Genomic DNA, 17,526 nt, shown 5'->3' with positions numbered 1-17,526 from the left:
TTTCAGTTGCTAGAGAACTCACTGCTGCATGAGGTAGCTTGATCTATATTGTTAGCTCTAATTAGTAGAACATTCTTCTTTTTAAAAAGTTTTATTGATAGCTTTTGTTTTTTTGTTTTTTGTTTTTACACCACAATCATTTCCCAATACAACCCTCCTTTCACATATGCACACAATGAAATGCTCCTTTGTAACAAAGAAAATGTTAAGAAAAAACGCTGACATAGTGACCCCTCTGTCAGGGTTTTCAACATCTGACTTTCATAGTCTCCCCACACTCTACCAAGAGAAGGAAGGCATGTTACATCATCTGTTCTCTGGAACCAATAATGATAACTGAATTAAACTGACTCCAGCTACCTGTTAGTGTTGTTTTCATTTACATTATTGTAATAATTGGGTAAATTGTTCTCCTAGTTCCAGTTTCTTTGCTCTGCATCACTTCATATAAGTCTCATGTTTTTTCTGAATTCCTCATATTTTTCATATCTTGTGGCACAATAATGTTTCACTACATTCCCACATTCCTTCATATATTAGATTAGTACAGTTTCTCCAACTTTTTTCAAAGTGATGGTTAGCCACATTGTTTCTAGGTTTTTTTTTTTTTTTTTTTTTGCTAGTACAAAATATAAATGTTTTCATGGGACCATTTTGTCAATGACCTCCTTGAGGATACATGTCCAAAAGTGGTATTGCTGGGTCAAAAAGGTATGAACAGTTTAGTAACTTTCCTTGTATAATTCCAAATTGTTTTCCAGACCTGTTGGATCAATTCACAACTCCACCAACAGCTAAGTAGTCTGCCTATCTTTCCACTGCTCCTCCAACATTGACTATTTTTCTTTCTCTTTAATCAACTGCCAGTTCAATGGGTGACAGGTGAAATATCAGAATTGTTTAATTTTCATTTCTTTTATTAGTTTTTTGGAGCAATTTTTATATGCTTGCTGATGGTTTGCAGTTCTTTTGAAAACTTGGTTCATATAATTTTTATCACTTATCTATTAGGGATTGGCTCTTAGTCAAAGGATATTTATAGTGAACTGATACCTGCTTTATGTAACTTCCTGCCACTAGTCTTATTAATTTAGAGAAACAAAGAACAAAATCTACCTCATCTTTCATGTGACATCCTTTTAAATATTTGAAGATAACATCATGTCTCCCCTTAGATTTCTCTTCTCCAGGCTAAACCATTTTCTTCAATCGTTCCTTATATTTTATGATTTTTAGACCCCACATTATTTTTTTTGTCACTGTTTTCCAGATATCCACTAGTTGGTCAATATTCCTTTTAAAGTACAGTGGCCAGAAAAGGATACAAATCCTTTAGATGTGGTCTGACCAGGGAAGAATACTGTCAGATTATCTCTTGCCTGTGGTCTGAATACAATATTTTTGTTAATGTTATCTACTTCTTTACACTAATTTCTTTCTATTTCTCTTTGAATCCTTTTCTTTCTGGCTTCCTTCCTGGATTATTCCTTCTAACCTATTTTAAGACCATTAATACTTTTAAATATGCTATAGCAAAGAGAATTGAAAAAGAAGTCCTTTTACCTTTATTAGGGAGATCAGCTTATATTAGATTTAATTGTTGATCACCTTAGTTAGAAAAGTTTGGTATACCTTTGTCTGCTGTATATATACCTTTTATATACTAGTTATTTACATGTTGTCCCTCCCCATAGAATGTATTCTCCTTGAAGGCAGGGACTGGTTTTTTTTTCCACCTTTCTTTGTATTGCCAAGTGCTTAGCATAGTACCTGTCACATACTAAGCACCTGACAAATTTTTGTTCACTGACTGACCATCATATATCTGGATCTTATCACAGGCTTCCTTTTATTCTTTTTATTTATTTATTTTTTTCAGGGCAATGGGGGTTAAGTGATTTGCCCAGGGTCACACAGCTAGTAAGTGTCAAGTGCCTGGGGCTAGACCTGAACTTAAGTCCTCCTGAATCTAGGGTTGGTGCTTTATCTACTGCACATTCTAGCTGCCCCCACAGGCTTTCTTTTATTAAATTTGCTTGTATAAATGTCTTACTTCGCTGCTGTTCTGAGGGGTCATTGAGGGTATGGAATGTGTTCTTCGTACCTCTCTTGACCCCCTGGACACCTGGGACAGCACCTTGCTCATAGTATGCTTTCAACAAATATCTGTTGGATGAATGAATTTAAACAAATGAATACCTTACAGGTTATTGCAACAGTTCTCTTGGTGTCCATATTTCCTGGGCTCTTGGTACAGTAATAGTACTTTAGGTTCCTAATTCGATTGCCAGATTGTCTGTTTTCTGTTTTTATTTGCCTGAGTTCCAAGGATGACTACTTATAAGCCAACCTGATCCCTCTTCTCTGCCTAGCTACCAGTATCTGCTTATCTCTTAGGAGGGTAGCTAACACTTAGGAAGAAAACAAGGTATCAACCACTCTGGCTCACAGCAGACACACATCTCTACTCTCCCTGTTTGTTATTTATTTATTATTTGTGTATGTCTCATTTCCCCGGCAAGACTGATAACTCTTTCAGAGAAGGGACAATGTTCTATGCTTGGTATACCTCACAATACCTTGTATGTCGCCAGGCTCATAGAAGGTGTTAAAGAAAGATTGAGCTGAATTGAATGGGAAAGAAAAAATCCAGGATAAACGCGTCTAAACTCATTGTTCACCCTGAGATAGAATAGATTTATTAGCAAGAGGTAATCAGGAAACATATAGTTTTACAAAAATGGAAATTTTGCTTTTTTCAAACAAGCTGTAAGTTGAAATATTTTAGGACTTGAAATAGAATTCTCATACCGCTAGGTATTGCTTACAGCAAAAGTCTTCTGTTTGCTTTAGTGGAACATGCCTGCCACTTTGAAGTTCAACTGTGTTTTATATACTGTACAATGTAAAAAAATACATGGTAGTATTCACAGAATAAGCACTACATTACTATATTCCTGCTAGAAGATATTTAGACAGGATTACAGTATATGCAATAAAAACACTGGGTAATTATTTCTCTAATTCTACATTATGGTACTGATTATCACAAGGTATACAGATTTATAGCATCTCAACATAAGCCTGTAATGACTGTTATGTAGGTGAAATATTAAAAGTTACATTTTGTGTGTGTGTGTGTATGTATTCCTTACTATAAATGAACTCTGGGCAGCAATCTACAAAAATCATGGATTGTAATAAGTTACACTGAAGGTAGTTTTCCTCACAAAGGTATAGAACCTCATTCAGTTTATTTAAACTGTGATTCATGCTGTCTTATATTAATAGAACAATGAATGATATGGTGTCAGACAAGATAGCGGTCTTCTTAAAGTGTGATGAATTCTAGCTTAAACTACTCTGTTCCATCAAGATTATTTAGTGATGGGAATTCTTTATAACAGTGGGTTTTAATTTTTTTTTTTTTTGCAGAAATTTGCTTTTGAAATTACTTCACTGCCAGCAGGAATATATGTATATATATATATACATATATATATATATATATTAAAATGACTTGACTTCAAAAGGCATGTATATATGCATGTGTGTGTTTTCCCCATTTATAACAACTATGTAAAATATGCTGGTAAGCGCCTCAATTGCTAACCCATCAGAACCACAGGGATCTGGGCTGGGGAAAAAGGAAGCAATTATTGGTGCGCAGGGCTTCTTACATTGGTTCATTTTTCCTCTTTTGAGGAGAAAGCATGAGAATAAAAGAACAGAATAATACAGGTGTTCAAAAGAAATAGGCACTGCAGGAAACAGGGTTGGGTTGTGAAATCTTAAACAATGCAGAAATTTGTATTCCAGTCCTACTGTAATAATCTAAGAATGACGATGATTTTATTTCATTTGAGAAGCACATACTGAGAAGAAAATCTAGGCTGTCCAAGAGAAACAAAACAAGTATGTACATTATCATATAGAATGTATACACTTTAGCTGTGGTTCCCTGGTCTGCTCTTCAGGTTGGTAATTTGGGTTCTATTCGTAGAGAGGATTCATAAAGGCTTTCTTCATCCATTACAAAAGATTGGTCCAGTAAATATTGTGTTACCTGAAAAAATGAAATAGCAATCCTCTAACTGGGGTGGTTAGGTTTGAAGGCCAGCCCACAAAAGCCTATTAAAACCCACAATACAGCAGAAATACTACACATTTTCTGTGAAAAAAAAAACTCAGGAGGAGGCAATACTGTTATAATACTAATAATCAAACAAAATAGGAAAAAATAAATTTTACTCAATATAGACTTTGGAAAACCTTTCTTCAGATCCTATGATTTAGAGTTTAAGTGCTGATGCTCAAAGAAAAGTAAATTTAATTACAGGAGGATGAGGATGGAAAAGAACATTTTGGTGCCAATTCTGAAGTCTGTATATTTTAAAGGGATTTAGAAGTTTAAGGTCTTAGGTCCTTCATGACATTTTTCTTTAAAGAAATGTTTCTAGGGTAGTTTGAAAAGTTGCCTTTTCTTGAGATAAATGTGACATAATGGGATTAGCTCTGGAGACTGAGGAATGGAGCTTTTGACCCTCAAACAGTTCCAAACTCTCCTCAATTAGCCTCAAATTTCCTTCCTTCCTTCCTTCCTTTCTTGTAGGGAGGTTGTGAATTTTCTGGTGGGAGCATTGTAGCTAATAGCTCAATAGCCCCTTTTCTATTAGTCCCTCTTCCTTATTTTAAAATATTTTCATCTTATCCTCATACAATAGAAACTGTTCTTATTACCTACTTATGCTCCACTAAAAAAGAACATAAAGCAAACTCCATCAATTTCTGGCTTGCTCTTTCCTTTGGTCAAGGTCAAATATTTTCACTGATGTTGGTCTTCACTCCTTTTTCACAGTGCTGACACCTTTTATGGGCAATATGCCAGAAATAGGTGGCAGGGACCATGTTTTTGCCTTTCTTTTTATCCTTAGTGCTTAGCACAGTGCCTGTGGAGCAGTGGAGAGAGTGCTGGGTCTAGAGTCAGGAAGACCTAAGTTCAAATCCAGCCTCAGACACTTATTGTATATGATCCTGGGCAAGTCACTTAATTCTCTGCCCCTGTTTTCTGAACTGTGATAGCACCTACCTCCTAGGGTTGTTGTGAAGATTAAATGAGATAATAATTATAATAAATGCTTCATGTGATATCTGGCACACAGTAAACACTACATAAATAGTAGCTATTATTATCAATATTATGAATTAATAGATTAAATATTAATATAATAAAAATGCTTGTTGGCTATTTGCTAATGGAACCCTTTCCTTTCAGAGGGACTCTGCTAAACATGATGAGGTAGGGCCCATTCACATTGGCTCTTGTCCAAATGGAACTTGTCTGTCAGGTGAGCGGTAATGGTTTGATAAAAACAAATTCTATAAAAACTCTCCTTTAGGGGACAGCTAGGTGGTGCAGTGGATAAAGCACCAGCCCTGGATTCAGGAAGACCTGAGTTCAAATCCAGCCTCAGACACTTGATACTTACTAGCTGTGTGACCCTGGGAAAGTCACTTACCCCTCATTGTCCCACAAAAACCCAAACCAAACCAAACCAAAACAAAAGCTCTCCTTTAGCCTTGAAAGTAGAAGCCTCCCCACATGACAATCATCTCAATATCCTCCCACAGTCTGAGAGACTGCATTGGCAAAAGTGGCATTTGTGGTGTCAAGAAAGTCCCAGAAGTGTCATGTTTGAATGCTCATGTCTTCTTTCCCCCAGACCCCACTGCCCCCTCTCCCATGGCACCAGGAGTTCCAGACTGCTGAAAATTGCATGTAGAGATATTAAAAAACAGAGAGCATTTGGAATACAATTAATTCCATTTTTTTTCCAGTGGAAATGAGGAAAAACACAGCTGTACAAATTAAGGTTAAAGAGCCCACCTCCAATTCCAGCTCATAAAAAGCAGCACATCTGTATCTAGCAACTTTGTGGAGTTTGTGGGAGGATGGAGTTTTAGAACACAGGTTCCATAAAACTTGAAGAAGGGCAGAGGAGACCTTTCTCTGACTATAAGATCCCTGCCTTTAGAGAGGGATAGAAACGCTAGAGGATGGAACAGGGAGAAAATTCCAAGCCACGTTCCTGGGACTTCACTAAGGAGCCAACTTTAAGGAATCAGGGCTTTCTTAGAAAGGCTTATTGAGGGCAGCTAGGTGGCACTGTGGAAAAAGCACTGGTCCTGGATTCAGGAGGACCTGAGTTCAAATCCAGCCTCAGACACTTGACACTTACTAGCTGTGTGAATCTGGGCAAGTCACTTAACCCTCATTGCCCCTCAAAAAAAGCTCATAGTTCTTTCCACTAGATATTATTCAGAGACCTGTTTTTTCTAGGCATGTTTATGAAGAATTCTAACTAGTCTAGCAATATTCTTCAGTCACCATCTCTTCTACTAACAGCTGTGTTGACTGGTTGGATAGGATGGATGACAGTATGAGAGGTACTCAAATGCCAATGTTACAAGCCCTAGATGAATAGAACAGTGCCACCGATGGTAAGTTTTAGGAACTAATATTAATTTGAAGCTGGCAATCTGGTATACTGCAAAGTGTCCTGGATTCTAGTCCTGGTTCTGCCATTAACTGGCTGTGGGATTATGCACAACTTTTCTTTTTAACTTAAAAAAACCTTTTCTTGCCTTTATCTGTAAAATGAGGGCTTTTTGACTCAACGATCTCCTATATCTGTACAATGTTATGATCCTATGAAAGGTTTAGTGAGTTCTGTTAGATGTGACCTGCTGTTCACATAGCCTAGGTAAATGGGAAATTTTGAAGTACCAGTCCCTGTGAAGGGTAGAATATAGGCACATAAAAGATATGAAGGAATAAAAAATGGGACTAACAAACCTTTTGGTTATATCATTGTTTTGGAGACAAATAATTTTCTTTTAATTCAAGTAAATGATAGATCTATGGTCATATCCATATGGTCTTATCCATTTTTATCCTTTAAAAAGATTGGTTTTATATTTCTCTCTTTTCAGGGACTTTTACTATCCATGAGTTCTTAGAAACATTAGCTAGTGACTCTGCATGAATTTCTATGAATTTCTAATGTAATTGTGGGGGGGGGTCACTCAGACAATTTAAATTCATCCAATTATTCAAAAAAATTAAAGTATTTATATAAAAAGCTCCAAAGAGAACCAAAATCTAGCAGAAATACAGGTGAAGGGGGCAGCTAGGTGGTGCAGTGGATAGAGCACTGGCCCTGGATTCAGGAGAACCTGAGTTCAAATCCCGCTGTGCTCAACTGTCACCTCTTACAAGAGGCCTTACCTCATTGCCCCAGTTATGAATCTCCACCCACTCCTCCCCTGACCCAATATTATTGTTTTGTAGTTAACTTGTGTATATATATATATATATATATATATATATATATATTTTTTTATCTCTACAAGTTGCATCCCCTCACTACCAAGGCTAGAGCCCATTTTCTTTTCGTGTTTGTATTTTCAGTGTATAGCACAGTGCCTGGCTCCCAGTAGGTACTTAATAAATGCTTGTGGAAGTGAATTATCATTCTGTTGGAAAGGGTGAAATAGCACTGACCACAGAAATGGTACTTTTGAGTAAAACCTATTAAACTTTTTCCTTATCACCTGTTCATTTATCTTAAAAGTAGAATACAGACAAAATCAAATTGGAAAAACAAGACATTTTAGAATGTTCTTATGGGTTGGTTTCCTGTCAGTTTTTGTTGTTGTTGTTGTTGTTGTTGTTTGTTTGTTTTAGGCCTGATGCTATCTGAGCTTAGGCCAGGGCTTATTTTCATTGATGTTACAGTTTATTGTTCTATATGGCAATTGACTTTTGAAATTGTTAAGACTAAGGTGTGACTTTAAAGATAACATATATATATATAATGTTTTCCATATACATTTTCCTCATATATGAATATATACACACATATACATATACAAATATACACACACACACACACACACACACACACACACGGAACACTGATCACTTGTAACTTCCAGGTTTAGTTGTCTGGGACATTGAAAGGTTTATGACTCGCTCATTATAACATAACTGGTACTTGTCAGGGGAAAGATGAACTCAAATCCTTTTGAATCCAAGACTGTCCTTCTAGTCACCATATCATGTTAGCAATTTTCCCCTTCTCCCTCACCCCCAACTGCAAGTCCTTAAAACATACCTTTGCTTGGTGTTCTATTTTGTAGGCTGTTTGTTGAAATTGACGGATCTCTCTGATGATATGGGATATCTGTATAACAGCAAAAAGAATTTTTGAAAAAGACCTTTTGCTATGTTAGTGAAGAAAAATTAAATGGAATTCAACAGCTGAGTTGGGTGTCAGTATATATAACACAAAAGTATTTGAGGGCAGCTAGGTGGTGCAGTAGATAAAGCATGGGGCCTGGATTCAGCAGGAACTGAGTTCAAATCCGGTCTCAGACACTTGACACTTACTAGCTGTGTGACCCTGGGCAAGTCACTCGACCCTCATTGTCCCCCCCCCCAAAGTATTTGAAATTCATTTCTCTTCTTTGAAGATTATATCAGGTTATGGTGTTTTTGGACTTGTAGCTTGCTTCTGAGGGAAATTACTTGTTAAATTGATGTAAGTATGTTAATGGTCTATGTAGAGACAAAAACTTGATTTTAATGAGCTTGATAGGATATTATATAGGTTATATTCAGTTATTGCTGAAATAATATCCTATGGCTATAGTATATTTTGGAGATACTAGGTATCAACTATTCATTTAAACACTGATTTGCATAAAGTATATGTTCATAGTACATTAATAGTATATTACATTCCCAAACAACAGTTAGGGGTGTGATAGGGTGTGAAAAGGGATTTTCTGATCTCCCCTGTTGTTAGAAGTATTTCTTCCTCCCCAAATTGCTGTGTGTTTATTTTGTTTATGTTTACATATATTTAGCTGCTCATATATTATTTTCTCCAAATAGAATACAATCTCCTTGAGGGTAGGGACTTTCATTTTATCTTTGGTTTATGCCCAATCCCATAGTGCCTTACATATGGTATGCTATTGAATAAATGTTTGTTGAATTGAATAGAATGTTTTTTGTAGGTTTTAAAGATGGTAGTTACAGAACAGTAAACTCTACTTTGTCCTTCTGACAGATTAAATTAGTCAAAATTAGAACTGATCATTCCCAAAGGTGAAGAAATATCTTTTGTCATATTGAATCAATGAATTACTAAATTGTATGGAGATCAGTTTTGAATAGCTGATGAGTCTTTGCTTGTGAAGTTTTCTTTCTGCAACTGGGGTATCCTTGTAGAAGATCATGCCCTATGCTTTTTTGTTTTTTGTTTTTGCTGAACTATAGTGACATATGGTCTTGTTGAAAATAGGTAGCAATTGGCCATACATGACAGATAGGGCTTTTTTTTCTGAAATTATTGGCCATAGATTTAGGAGGCTTTGCTCATCTTTTCCTGACTCTGTGACCAACCATTTACGACTCAACCCTTCCTCCCCCACCACTGGTGACCATTTGGGAGTTGTTCATCTCAGTAAGCTGCATGTTACTCAGTAAAAGGACAGGAGGCATATCCCCCTTCTAGAATCAACACATCCCCACTAGCTCTTTACTTCCCTTACAGATAAACATTGGAAACTCACCATTCTCATTTTGGAGAAGTTTACCAGGCCATCCTCTGTATAATTGGGTGTTCCTTCTTCTATAAATGCCAAATCAGTGAGGTACATTCCAAGATATGGAACACAAGGTGGGTCACAACTTAAAAGCAAATGGTATAAAAATGGTTTTTCATTAACACACACACACACACAAATACAATCCCCCTTTGGCTATGTGTGAATTTCATGCATTTTGTGTTCTCTCTTTTAAATTAATGTCATTAGGTTTATTCATCTCTGCTTTTTTTTTTTTTTTTTTTAGGAACCAGAGATAATCTGTATAAACTCTGGTATATAGAATCAAGTATTTGGAGGCTTCAAATTTAGGGTTTGACATCTATTGGCCCACTGAGTAACCTGAGGAAAATCTCTTTCATCATAGAAGCCTCAGTTTTTTCATCAGAAAAATAGGAAAAACTTCCTCACATAATCTGCTTTAGTGGAGATGAGAATTAGTTACATGATGTTAGTAAGGCCCTTCTTAGAATTTGACAATTTCAATTAGATATTCTAAAAATTGCTTTTCTTTTATCTCAAATTGTTTCCTACTGTACCCAGACCTGCTTTTATTGATCTAGTAAGCAAACGTTTCTCTGTTTCCTTTTTTCTTCCTGCTTCTTCATCATTAACCATTGCACTTTTTCTATTCAGATTTCCCTTCCCTCAATCAAAACTCCACCAAAGACTCACTTTTTTTAAAAACCAAATCCTTCCAGATCAGCCTTACCTGACTAACCATACTCCATTCCCCAAATCCCTTTGGAATCTTCCATTCCTATTTATTTACATATGGGTAAGTGTATTTTGTCATGTGTATGACTTTGTTATAGCAATTTTGTGTTGCTAGAAATACATATTTTTATTTTTTGGTCTTCTCCATTACTGGTGGTAGGGGTGGTATCTTTTATTGCTTCTTGAAAATCTCCCCACACCATCAGAGCTCCGTGTTTTTCACCTAAGGTTGTATATAGTACATTTTCTTGTTTTGCTGTTTTTGAACTCTTCAGAGAATTCATCTATGTTTCATCTATTTATTTATCATCTATATACATCTATCAACCAATCATCTATGCATCATCTATTTATCTATCATCTATATCTATCTATGTATCCTGGGGGAATAGAAAGATACTATTATGATGATGGAAACTTTGTTTATTTTTAGACTCTCACTATATTGTTAAATGTTTATTCAATAGAACTCCTGCAAGCACCCTGTATCCTTCTTGTCAACAGCATACAAACCAAGGCTTAGCGTAATGGCAGCCAAAGCACAACATGACACAGACGATTGGAGAGAAAATAATAATTAGGATGTACAATAAGATCCCCAGGGGATAGTAAAGAGGCAAACACACAGGCTAATGGGAAGAAGGAGGCACTTCTCCAGTTTTAAAAAGTGATTTGAATCCTATTCATTCAGCACAGTGTGGAGCACTTGTGGAGAGAAACTGAAAAGAAGCAAAGTACAATGGAAACATCACACATACAATTACATATAATACAGTCTAGACTCGTTACCAGTTTACCCCTGCTAACTTTACCCTTTCATTAAGACCATTTTCCTGTCAATTGCATAGCTTGCCAAGGGCCACTCAAAAGTAGATTTTCTGGCTCATCATGAGAGAGAGGCAGGCAGTAGTGGAGGTAGTAATTGAGTGGAAAGCTCACTGGATGAGGAGCCAAGAGACTTGGCTTCTGGTCCTAGTTTTGTCTGTACAACCTTGGGCAAGTTCTTTCACTTCTCTAGAACTCAGTTCCTTTATCTGGGAAGGAGAATTATAGAATATTCAATTGGAAAAGACTTTGGAAATAATCTATTTTGACTCCCCCAATTTTACAGATAAGGAAACTGAGGCCCAGAGAAATTAAGTGACTTGCCCAAAGTCACACAGGTTTGTAAGTAGTAGGGTTTTAACCCAAATCCTTTGCTTCCATATCAGTGCTTTTTCCATCTTACCATGTGATCAAATGACTAAATGATTTCTAAGGTCTCTTTTAGCTCTAAAATTCTATAATCACTGTATATAAATCACAATATAAGCCTCCAAGTGCTATGTAAATGTGAGGTATCTCACTCATTTCGGTAGTTCTCTGTCTCTGCTTTTGGCTCCAAAACAGAAATAAACAGAACACATGAGTGCTTGGAGAAGAATTTTGCCCCAGTAATACTTAGAGGGAGGATTTGAAGAGTAGCAAAGAAAGATATGCCTGAAAGTGCTTTTCTAGAAGATCTTAAACTGCCAATCCCTACCTCCCATTTCTCAGTCGTAATAAATCCTGAAATTTCAGTAGAGTATTTCTTTTATTTTGCTGCCCACAACTCTCAGATTAAAGAAAGATCAGAAGGTAAAACGAGTCCAGACTGAATATGAATGATTAGAAATTGTAGAATCTCTCTGAAGGTCACACAGGGTCCTCTATCCACTTGTGTGTTAGAAAATCATGAAGCAGGACCAAGGGCATGATGTGGTCATGTGTAACCAGGAGCAAAATAACACCTGGATTAATATTTGGGAGAGCTGTTTTGCTGTTTTGGGGACAATATCCAGATGTGGTAATAGGATGGAAACAGGAATTTGCCAGGTCTCCTATACCATCAAACTGTTTTGAGTTCCAGTTGTATTCCAAACCCTCTGCTGGAGACTGTGAGGTATTACAAGACAATGAAGAACAGTCCTCAGCAGGTTACATTATAACTAGGAAAACAGGAGAAAAACATATACAAGGACACACACAATTATAAATAACATATAGAATAGATACATAATCAATTAAAAATGCTGAAACACATACATGACTGCCGAGGGGTTGCTGGAGTGCTTGGGAGCAACTGAAGGTAGATGAATCACTGACACACTGGTACCTTGAAGGTGTTCCATGAAGCATATGCATTGATATTGAATTAAATTTAAAATTCTGATATGTTTTGGAAAGGATTTGGTCACTGGGGAGAGTGATCATGGAAGGGCTCTTAGGCAGAGGGTGAATCTCTTGGAAATTATACATTTAAAAAAAATCTATATAGGCCCTAAAACTGACTCTTACAATATATACTATGAAAGAACATGGGAATGCAAAAGAAACAAATCTGCCTGGAGTATTAGACATTCTGAGAGAGGTACAAATGAGAAGAAATTTGGGAAAAAAATCCTCACTGAATTTTAGGTGGTAATCTAGAGCTGAGAATTTATTCTCATTATAAAACTTTCATGCTCAATCATTCCATTAATGGCAGGATTTTTATTATTTTGCTGATAAAGGAGTGCTTATCCACTGCAGGTAGAAAGAATCATAACAGAAGTTTAGGCAGCAGTTTAGATAGAACACTCTATGAAGAGTCAGGAGGCCTGTATTCTAGTCTTCAACCATGAGATATTTGGCAAGACACTCAATCTCTCTGTGCCCCGCATCCTTTCTTCTCCCCCCAACCCCCTCTTAGAACAGAAATATCTGCCCAGTTCTACTTTGTATTGATACATGCAAAAGATAAGATAAGTATTAAAATACAAATTCTTGAGGGGAAAAGTGCTATTAGTATTAATGTTCTATTATTATTTTCTTTTAATTTACATAGAGCAATACCACAAGGCTAAGACTATTATTTTTATAATGAGCTTGACTTCTAGAGTTTCATTTCTAAGAATATTAAAAGCCTGGAACCAAACATTCCCTTTTTGAAGAGGAAAAAAAAAGGTAGAATCACAATCTCTGCCTTGGTGAGCTTGAGAGAACAGGAAAGAGATAATTGCTAATTTAATCGGAAAGGCGGAAACCAGCCAGGATAAGGCATTGTGGCACAAAATGAGAAACTGAGGAGGCAAATGCGGCAGGATACTAAACAGGAAAGGAGATAAAGGTGGATGAAGCTGCGGTGAAGAGGCTTCTCTGCAAGACAGACAAGTTTGTGAATGAATAATATGAGAGCCCAAGGCAAAGCACTGACCCATGGAGAAGGAAAAAAATATTGTGATGTCTCCCAGGAACCATGACTGAAGAGAAGATTTAACAGCACAGATGGATAGAACATCTGCCAAAGGACATAAAATTGGGGATGATCAAGCCAATGATACATTGAGCTGGTGAAAGACAGACTTAAGGACAGCAGGAAGACACAAGAAGAGCAGGAGGAGGCTCTTGGAGTCAGGAAAGGAAATTCATCAGCCCTTCTTCCATTTGACTTCCCTACCCTGATTATTAAAGGGCTAAAGTCACCAACTGGTCTCTGAGCTCAGTCTTGAGGGTGAGCAAATGAAAAAGTTGCTGGGGACACCATAGCAAGTGTTTTGAACAATAAGCTTTCAGGTAGAAGGGCAGGATGGGCAGCACAAATGTGCTCTGATAGGACATTGAGTATGGCATTGCTTCAAAGGTGTCTAAGGAAGCACATTCACAGTTCTAATGCTATTCAATGAACAGGTGATTATTCAACAGACAGTGTGACTGTATGGGAAATGGAAGTCAATACAGAGACCAAATGGAATTACCCAAAGAAAGCACTTGATTGATGAGTGGTGGAGGCAACACTTACTGAAAATAACAAATTCAGCATGTCACATTTACTTGGGACAGAGTTTAATATAGTCACAATGAGAATGCACAGTCAATGACCAGACTGTCTCTTTAGGAGTTCTAACAGAATTTGATGGAGACTCTGTGTCTCCTCTTTATAGTGACCACTGGGTGTGCTTTCTTGGTTTTATTGTAAAATGCCAAACATGGCAGATATACAAAGTGCTACCTGCAAATTGTCCTCTGTTGTTTGGCATAATGATAGTTGAGGTTAAGCCAAAGTCATTTGTACCAACTTGGATACCTGGAAACCCAACTTTAGAAACATAACAGGCTTTATACTCTTTTTCCCCTTTCAGTCAACTGAGTCACCAAGTTAAGACAACTGCTCAGTTAATTGAACATATTAGTGTTTCTGAGCTCTAATCCTAGCTCTTACAGTTGCTTGCTGTGTGACCTTAGGTATAGCTCTCTCCCTTTTTGTTCCTCTGTCTCCTCTTCTGGAAAGAGGTGATGAAAACTGCAAACTGACCATCCTGTCTTTATTGAACAATAAAAATATTATTTAGCAAATCCTAGGCCATAATTATGGTTTAATGTTGTGTTCTTAACCAAGTGTTATTCATTTACTTCCAATATACTTGTAACATAAATAATGGCAAGCAGACTTCTTTTCGTTAAATTTTTTTTTTTTTGGGAAAAGTTTAGTCTGCAATGGCCTTTTTCATTTTTTAGAAAAGTAAGAATCACAAAATGACACACTTACTTTTTCAGAGCTTCTCTCAGATTCTTAAATCTGCCCTCTGATGACACAAGTTTTTGGAGTTTATCAATCAAAGCTTTTGTCTAGAAGGAATTAGAAGCATTTACTAGCAAACAACACATTTAAAATGTCGGAAACAAGTTGCTTTGCACTTCCTCCAACTTCATGTCCTTGCTAAAGCAGAGAAAAAAAACCAACCATTTTGTTGTGTGTGTTTGCGTGGGAGGATATGACCTAGTCTTAGACCTTTTTAGATGTTTGGAACCTGTGAAACTGTCTTCTTTTACATGCATACACACATATATCTCACTAAAAGAAATTTGGGTTGACTATGTATGAGTGGGGTTAAAATTTGGTTCTCAGAATAGGCTCTATATAGTACTAGGGTTCAGATGGTTTTTGATAATTCTGCTATTTTAAATCTGAGATTAATTTAAATAGATGCATAGAGAACTGCTGATTTTTATGTCTCCTTATCTTATCGCTGTGTATTCCTCTTCTCCTTATCTGGTCTTTTTCTTGACTATTCCTAAAAGATGAGTCACTTTTACATAGTTCTACCATTTAAATACTGCTACTTTAAGAAAAGGACTGTACTAGAAATGATTACCCAAGAAGGAAAAAGTCTTGAAGGAAATTTGAAAAGAAAACTAAACTCCAATGCAATGCTTTCAGTCATATAACAAATAATAGAATCTGGCCAAGCCCACGGATTAGGCTCCAAAGAAATGACAAGTGCCTGACTCTACAAACAGACACCAGAGGGCCTGCTGAGAGTTAGAAGCCTTGGATTTGAGTCCCAATTTTACCACATCTCAGTTTTGTGCTAGTAGGCAAATCACTTCTCCATTTGGAACACAGTTTTCTCAGCTGTGAAATGAGAGATTAGGATTAGATGTTCTCTTGAGAACCTTCGATCTCTTAACATTCTGAGGTTATGTGGTTCTTTCAAATGTGTGTAGTTCAGTGAAAAGAAGAAATGGAATATAGTTCTTTCTCTGCTGCTAATTAACTGTGTGATTAGCATGTTATAGTGGAAAGAGAACTGGATTTGGAGTTAGAAAATGTAGGTTTTGAATCCCAGTTCTGCTAGTTGTGAGACTTTGGCCTGCAAGTTAATCTTTCTGGGTCTTAGTTTCTTCATCTGTAAAATAAGGACATTAGAGTTACATGGCTTTAAGCTTCAATTACTGTCACTGAATTGCTCAGTCACCTCACCTGAAAAACGAGGGGGGTGGATTCCAAAATAATCTCCAAGATCCCTTCCAGGCCCCAAATTATAGGTTTCAGACCGAAAAGTTACAAGCTAAATAATAACACAAATAGCAGTCCAGCAACATTCTTCAGCTTAGGAAATTTCAGTGTGGTCTCTTGTGTCTCACAAGGACATTGGCTCTGGTTGGCTGCACACTGAGATTTAGCCCAAGTCTTTATTGGAAAAATCTTCCCACAGGAAATTACAATCTGATTTCAAGGTCTAGTTGAAGTGGAAATCAATGCAGCTTCATGGTAATTCTTCAGTGGTGAAGGAATTAGGAGACCCTGTCATTTAGCTGTTTCACAAAGATGAAGGGAAGATCTTAAAGAAGATCTGAACTAGCTTCCTTTCCAAGTATAATATCCCATGATAAGGTGTAGCCCCAAACTAGTAAGGAACATTGACAGTGTTATCTAGCCCCTTTAAATTTGTTACCTTTTCTGAAAAATATAGTATTATTCCTATGGTTCTGGCCTGCACAGAGAAAGGGAAGAAAGCAATGGAAAACATGCTAAAATCAGCATAATGGAGATGCTTCCTGCCAGTAGCTGTCTTTTTTCTTCCTTTGTATCAAAAGGGAAGAGGAAAAGGGGGCTGTGAATACTTAATCTGATTTTTGATTTCTAGCTATGCCATTGGTTCTGGTATATTCACATTTTGGAAGAAGGCTTCCGATGTAGGTATAAATTCATGTTTTAATAAAATCAATATTCTAGTCCTATCCAGGAAAAGTGGTCAGTGAATTAACCAAAAATTTTCTCTCCCCTGAATACCTACTTTCTTCCTAGCTGTCTTCTTTGATCTGGATAGGATACAAACTCAGGAATTCACACAGATCCTGGTGACTTTAGGGTAGGTATCTACTTCCCATGGCTGGCATCTACATAGGATTTTGCCTTTCTTTTGACTCGATTTGGTTTCTTGGTTGTAAAATTCTTTATTAATATGTGAATACTCCAAGAATTGCAAGCCACCACCCACGGATGATCTGGTTTGAACATGGCAAGTACAAGAAAACTGTTGGAACAGCATCATTACTACCAACTTGCATTTTGGGAGGATGTGGACAGTATTCTCTGGATTCACAATAATTTCACACATTCTTCTGCCCAGAGATTAGCTAGGTAGTGTGGTAGGTAGAGTGCTGGGCTTGGAGTCAGGAAGACTTGAGTTCAAATCCAGCTTCAAACATATACTAACTGTGATCCTGGCAAGTCACTAGATTTACATTTGCCTCAGTTTCCTCATTTGTAAAATGGGACTAATAGTAGCACCTACTTCGCAGGGTGGTTGAGAAGATAAAACGAGACAATAATTGTAAAGTGCTTTACAA

General features: G+C 36.9%; 1 protein-coding gene across 1 annotated transcript in view; it reads right to left on the bottom strand.

The window, feature by feature from the left end:
* Window positions 1–493: 493 nt before the first annotated feature.
* Window positions 494–17,526, bottom strand: part of RASGRF1 (Ras protein specific guanine nucleotide releasing factor 1) — a 219,042-nt gene continuing 202,009 nt past the window's right edge. The window contains exons 24-27 of the mRNA XM_043981671.1: window positions 14,939–15,018; window positions 9,643–9,760; window positions 8,178–8,246; window positions 494–4,066 (exon numbers count right to left, since the gene is read on the bottom strand). Coding sequence (XP_043837606.1) covers window positions 3,974–4,066; window positions 8,178–8,246; window positions 9,643–9,760; window positions 14,939–15,018 — 360 coding nt within the window. The 3' untranslated portion in view covers window positions 494–3,973. The remainder of the gene's footprint in view (window positions 4,067–8,177; window positions 8,247–9,642; window positions 9,761–14,938; window positions 15,019–17,526) is intronic.

The sequence above is a fragment of the Dromiciops gliroides genome, chromosome 2 (genome assembly GCF_019393635.1).
Source record: "Dromiciops gliroides isolate mDroGli1 chromosome 2, mDroGli1.pri, whole genome shotgun sequence".
NCBI classification, from domain to species: domain Eukaryota; kingdom Metazoa; phylum Chordata; class Mammalia; order Microbiotheria; family Microbiotheriidae; genus Dromiciops; species Dromiciops gliroides.
Note: the sequence above shows the minus strand (reverse complement) of the source record. Positions and strands in the feature narration are given on the sequence as shown.